Source organism: Brienomyrus brachyistius, chromosome 1 (genome assembly GCF_023856365.1).
Source record: "Brienomyrus brachyistius isolate T26 chromosome 1, BBRACH_0.4, whole genome shotgun sequence".
NCBI classification, from domain to species: Eukaryota; Metazoa; Chordata; class Actinopteri; order Osteoglossiformes; family Mormyridae; genus Brienomyrus; species Brienomyrus brachyistius.
The window spans coordinates 40829217-40835727 of NC_064533.1; the positions used below are offsets into that span (position 1 = coordinate 40829217).

At 35.7% G+C, this 6511-nt stretch overlaps 1 protein-coding gene across 1 annotated transcript; it reads right to left on the reverse strand.

Annotated features, from left to right (window-relative positions):
- Positions 1–2780: 2780 nt before the first annotated feature.
- Positions 2781–5803, reverse strand: LOC125704052 (POU domain, class 4, transcription factor 1-like). The gene is made up of 2 exons (XM_048969344.1): positions 5513–5803; positions 2781–5193 (listed from the first exon to the last, which is right to left on the reverse strand). The coding sequence occupies exons 1-2, from the start codon at positions 5633–5635 to the stop codon at positions 4216–4218; spliced, it is 1101 nt and encodes a 366-aa protein (XP_048825301.1). The 5' UTR covers positions 5636–5803; the 3' UTR covers positions 2781–4215.
- Between the last annotated feature and the right edge of the window lie 708 nt (positions 5804–6511).

The window sequence follows — 6511 nt, forward strand, 5'->3', positions numbered from 1 at the left end:
TTTTTAAAGTATTTGGTGTGTGTATATTTTTAAATATTAGTATTGTACTTTTTAGCTGCCTATGTGTACCATGCAAATATTTTAAAGGATTTGTTTTAGAAGTTCATTCATATTCACTATTCTTTCATATTCCTTTCAGATATTAAGCATTATATGAGTATATAAACAAAAGACACACCTTAACAAATCGCTGTGCGTCTGATAGAAAAATAAATGCTATTTGCATACAATTTTTGTTTAATTTCTTCCTGATTGGTAGCCTAATTTAAAAAAAAAAAGTAAAATTAAAACCAATGCTAAAAAAAAGGTATCTGTTAAGTTTTCATGGAATTGATAAATATGAGAGTCCTGCAACATTTATGATGCACCTACTTTTTTCTTTACTGCAGTTCATTTCCTGAATAATGCGCATTGAGTTTGAAATGATTGTGTTAATTTAATCCACTACAGATGACGTGTTTTTCATTTTATCTATGCCGTGTTTAGAAGTTCAAAAAACATGTCTCAGTAACCTGATTTATTCATTCATTTGTTTGTTTGTTCATTTATTTATTTAGTAGTTTGTCCTGCAGACTTCATTTATTTAGGTCTATACTAAATTATATTATTGCACAGATAGTATATGCCAGGAGGGTTTCTCACTGTTGAAAAGATCAGGGGCTAGGTCAAGTTTGCCTGGGGCTCAACTTTTTTTTGAAGGAAGGAAAATTTGCTTGGGGGCTAAAATACTCGTGGCTAGGCTTAAAATACTCGGGGTTATAGTGATCAGACCTAGCGACACCCATGGTATATGCAATTAACATGCTATTTTGTACAAAAGAAAACAATACAACCGAAATTGAACTCGTTTCTAAAAGACAATACAGCACAGTTCGAATCGTAGGGAACAGTTTCTGTTAACCATAACTTTCCAAGGTTCTGATCACCTTATTGTCTCATCCACGACCAGGAAACGTATTACCCTTACAAAGATTGATTTCTACTCTTGTTAGATGAATTTTGAAGGTGGGATATTGTGAAGTTCTGCTGATGAAAACTTTCTTGATTAATAGATCCATGTGGCAAACAGACTGACATATGGTGCACGAGGCAGCTGGGATTGGTACCTAAGGCATCCCCTACGGCCATTAACATATTAGAGGCTTTAGTGCAGTCAGACAGTCGGACTTCATTTTGAGGCACAGAAAGACAGCACCCCTGAGCTGTTTGATATAGGCTTTCAATAATGTATTACTCTTCAATTTGCAAGGGAGCTGTTCATGGTGCTGAAATATTACCGTATCTTGGAGTTCTATTGAAGTGTGTTGTGAAGTACAGTAGGCTTACACAAGAAAAGGGTTCTTCAAGTAAGTTTTCAAAATATTAATAATAATATTAACAAATAATAAAAATACAAACATAAGAAATGTAGAAGCTAAATAAAGGGTGTCATAATTGATCCATGACTGATGGAACACTTTAAGCTATACTTAGATTAAAAATAAAAACTGTACTAAAACAACAAAATAGAAAAAGAGCTTTTATTCCAACTGAAAACAATGCAAATTAATTAACATGAAACAGGATTATTTTACATAATACGTATGATAAAAACTTAATTAATGACTATACACGAAAAAACATGTAATGTGTATGTATGTATGAATTACTTTCGATAAAAGTCTAAACTGTAATAAAGCAGGCCTAAATGTCCTTACTCATATAACGTCCTCTTCTCCGTAGCCAAAAGCCAAACAAAGCAATAAATGCGTGGTTTTTCTCCAGTGTACAACTCTGACCACTTTCATCAGCCGATTCTGTCAAAACCCCGTTAGCTGTCTTAAAATATTGCATTTTATATCAGCAACGACCGATTAATATTGCATCGCCCGCATTTAACATTTCATTGTAAAAGAAGGAAATGTGAAGCGATCCCCAGAAGTACCGTTTGATTTTTTGAAGAATAATCTCGAAAGCAAAGTATACCATTCACCAGTTGAAACAAATGTCGGCTAGTTGATCTTTTTGCTATTCTTTTTCCGAGATTAACCCTTCTTGCTATATTCTGACTCGTGGGGACAGTTGAGTCTAAATTCGTCTGTTCTTTATTGCCGTTTGGCTGAGCTTACATTATTATTATTATTATTATTATTATTATTATTATTATTATTATTATGAAGCCGAAGAAGAACAAGAATGCTGATGATGATTACTATTGCTGCTGGTTAAAGTTGATAATAACCTAAAGCTGCTAATAATTCAACACATTCGTTTTTTTATGAACTTAATTACACTGTTTGACATTCATTTATTGATACATACGTTTTAAAACAAAGTAAAAATTGCATATAAAGCTCGATGTATCCCATTTAAGGGGATTTTCTTTAAATCCTAAAAGAGGAAAAAAATTGTAAAGGAAAAATAGTACAAACAAGTGTTACAGAATTTAGTTTGGAATGGTCAGGAAATAACTTCTATGAACTGCAACGCCATAAAGTATAAAACGTAAGATAACTTGCCTTTATTATTATTATTATTATTATTATTATTGTTGTTGTTATTATTAATGTGCAACAAGAGTCGATTTTTGTTCTAAGATACTTTCTGTGGTAACTTTACAGATATACGGTCAATTTATTGCACTTTCAGTACTGAGCCATGCACAACCACTCTGTACTTCGTATTACTGTAACCTTTAAGAGGAATTAATATCAGTACTTATAATAAGCTACGTTTAAAAGACATGCGTCTTTTCAAAAATAATAATTAAAAATAATTTAAAATGGTTTTTTTTTGGCAGTTAGCGTTTGCATGACAAAGATTTCACACAAAGCAACTTTTTTGTATTTTTTTTATTTGCAATATTTCCGGGACACATATCCCTGATACTAGATTTGGCTTAGAGAAGTAGGCCTAATTTAATTTAAAGTAAAAGAGAGAAAACAACAGAGGGATACCCGTGAAAACAATAATGAATAAACAAACACCCAAATTAATAAACGAATTAATAAATAAAAATACCACAGTAGTAGACTAATAGGAGCTGCATGATGATCACAGAAGCACAATTTAGAAACATAAAGTGCATCAAATAAAATATTACTCGTAATTTCTTTAAACGGTCAACACGACAAAAAAGTTGTTATAAGTGGAAACGGGCAGTAAACAGTGACTATCTGCAGGTACTATGTGTAGTGCTTGATTTTATTTTGATTTAAGAACGTAATGCATAGAGTGTTTGCACAGCAAACCATAGCACAGACTTGTCAGTTTTATCAGAACCCACTGGAATCATGCGAATGCAAAATTACATTTGGACAAGCCAAAATAAACGAAAAACTGAGAAGTGACTGATTTTGTCATTTATATATACAGTACAGGAGTCCATTTCTGTGAATCTGATTAACGTACCTTTAAATAACTATAGATTTTAGTGCAAATTTAAAATAACAATTTGATAACCAAATTTATATTACACCCATATGGCAAAATTCTTATTTCAAAATTTAATAATTTAATTTTTAATCATGCAAATTTTTTACAATATTGGGCAATGACTGAAATGATATACACTGTATGAACACATACATCTCTGAATAAAAATGTAAAATATTTAAAATTTAACTTTACATGGACACTCCCAGTAACTCCCAGTAGTATTAGTAGTAGTGGTGATATTAATAATGCATAATAATAATAATAATTTTTATTATTATCATAATTCACACTCCATACCACTGTTATCGACAAGGAGGTATATCTTTAAATGCTCTTATCACTTCACAGTTATCTCCACTGAGATGAACACGTTCTTTTGTTTACAATTGGGTCCGTTGGACTAACCAGGCAAATTCCACTAAAGTTTGTATGACAGCAGTGGTGTCTCGCATGCTAGTGAAAGGTTCTTATCTGCTTCGATGCCACTGTTATGCTAATAATTGCTACTTCGTTTTTAAAAGTGTTATCTGGTCTCCTCATTTGACAGTGTAATTTAAAAGGCAACATGGACTTAAGTCGTGTTTTTCCATACAACCAACAGAGAAAATTAAGTGGATTACCTGTTATTTGTATGCTTCACATTCACCAATAATGTGAAAATAAGACAAATGTGGACGCCTCACAAAACCGATTATTTTTCATAATCTCTACATCGCAAAAAAGCCTTCGGCAAAAAAGGAAGACTGAAACGATGTGTGTATTACTTGGTCCCTATATGTGTGGTAAAAGTAGCTACACTTAATGCGTTGCAGAAAATTTCAGCCGTTTTTGTTTTTGTCTTTGGTTGCAAAACCACACTCGTACAACGTTCTTTTTCAGGTCCAATTTTTCTGCTATTGCAGCTATTTTCTCCGATGAAGGTCGAGGCTGAACAGCAAAATATGCTTCCAATGATCTTTTTTCCGGAGCCGCTATGGAGGTCCTCTTGCGTTTTTTTTCTCCCCCATTGAAAATATCAGGTTTGTTCATTTTCTCTCTCTGGGCCCCCTCGGCCTCTTCCAACCACGCTTGAAGAATTGGCTTCAATGCTATCATATTGTTGTGTGAGAGTGTTAACGACTCAAAACGACAAATTGTACTTTGACTAAGAGAACCCACTCCAGGTATTTTAAGATTTGCCAGGGCTACACCAACGTCCGCTTGGGTTACCCCAAGCTTGATTCTCCGCTGTTTGAAGCGCTCTGCGAAAGCCTCTAACTCCCTTGGATCGGTGTCCGAATCAGTCATAGAAGAAAGCCCGTTATTCGCAGGTCCCGACGCACCTTGAGCGCTTCCGTGGTGGCCCGGTAAAAGTCCATGATGGGTAAGTGGTGAACTCATGTTCATAGCAGCCTGGTGGGACAGGTGGCTTAAGCCGTGCATGTGTGAGTGAGGGTGCGCAGCGGTGGATACTAGACCTCCTCCGCCGCCTCCTCCGCCACCACCTGCCCCATCGTGTCCTCCAGTCATGAGGGTCAACGAATGAGGACTGATATGGTCCATAAGATCCGTGGGTTCGAGGTTCTGGTGATGATGATGATGATGATGGTGGTGGTGATGATGTGCAAGTGGCACGGTGGAAGTTGACGAGCATGGCACGCTGTTCATGGTGTGGTAAGTCGCATCGGGCTTGAACGGGTGGGTCTTGCCCTGAGACACTGCAATATCCACTGCCGCGAAGGCTTCGGCCCGGGCCAGAATAGTTTCATCCAGGCTAGCGAATATATTGCTCTGTAGCTGTGTTCAGAAAGCGAGTAAGAAATAAAAACAGGGGAAAATGGATATGTTACACTTGTTACACTCGACTGGGAAATCCTGTCAACACAAAACACATAAATAATAGTAATTCTATAATATCGAATTTCCGAATGGATAAGAGAAATGTCAGAAGGAAACCATCCTTTTCAAAAGGTCTCCAGCATTGCCGCGGTATACATGAAAACTCCTAACTGGACAGGGTGCACAATGCAAAGTATATTATTATTATTATTATTATTATTTATCCATACACACATGCCCTGGTATAAGAAGAATCCGAAAAGTTTAGTATATTTACCTGTGGAGTCTGTAGGCACGCTCTTCTTATTGCTTCTGAGCTGGAATGCAGAGAGGTGTATTTGTGTTCAGGTAAAGCTGGATGCATGGCAAAATGTGGTTGTTTGCTGTTCATCGACATCATATTTATAGCTTTTTTTCAAATTAAGCCAAGTTAAAAAAAAAAAAAAAACGAAAAAACTAAGAATCCTACAGATCTCCTTGTAGTATAACGATGCAATAGTTTGTATTACTGAGTACTGGTTCGAGTCTGAAGACTACACAGCGGAGCCTGCAGCCTCTCGGTCGCACTTATCTGTTCACTCTTCCTTACTGCTGGGACGAGAGGAGCTCTTACACCTGAGCCCTTCAGATCTCGTCAAGCATATGCGGCTTTTCTCGCGAGATGTTAAACAGCACGGTTTGACAAATACGAAGAGCGTCAGGCACAGGAGCTCCTTTTGTTTTTAAGTCAACAAGTAGAAGACAGTACTCGGTATAGGTTGTTGAGGCAGCAAAGCGTGCATTCAACACCTGTAGACCCAGCGCATTCATGTTAAATTACTAAAGACGCGGAATCCATTTTACGTTTTTCAAAACTGCAGGCCCGAATTTCTTTAAATCACTGATACATATTATTAGCGAATACGCAAGAAACCTTAATACAACAAACACAAAGTCGAATTTAGAAGCACATCTCATGTCATTTTACTAACATGAAATTACAGAATGGTAACTTAAGTTGTCTTGAATTTATACTGAATGAAGAAAAGTTTACCATCAAAGCTTACTTATCGATGTGGGTAGTAGTAATTTAATGTAATCTGTGTTAGTTTTCTTTGTAGCATGCAGGACATGCAAAGAACATGTTAAAAATATTTTTGTTCTATTTCATATTAGAGTATAAAACCTTAACCAGACGTACATTGCTTTGGTTAATTATACTAATGTAACAAATCCATGTATATTTTACAAGCGTTTAATCACTACATTAAACTTTAATTCCTAAACTGTGTTCAAT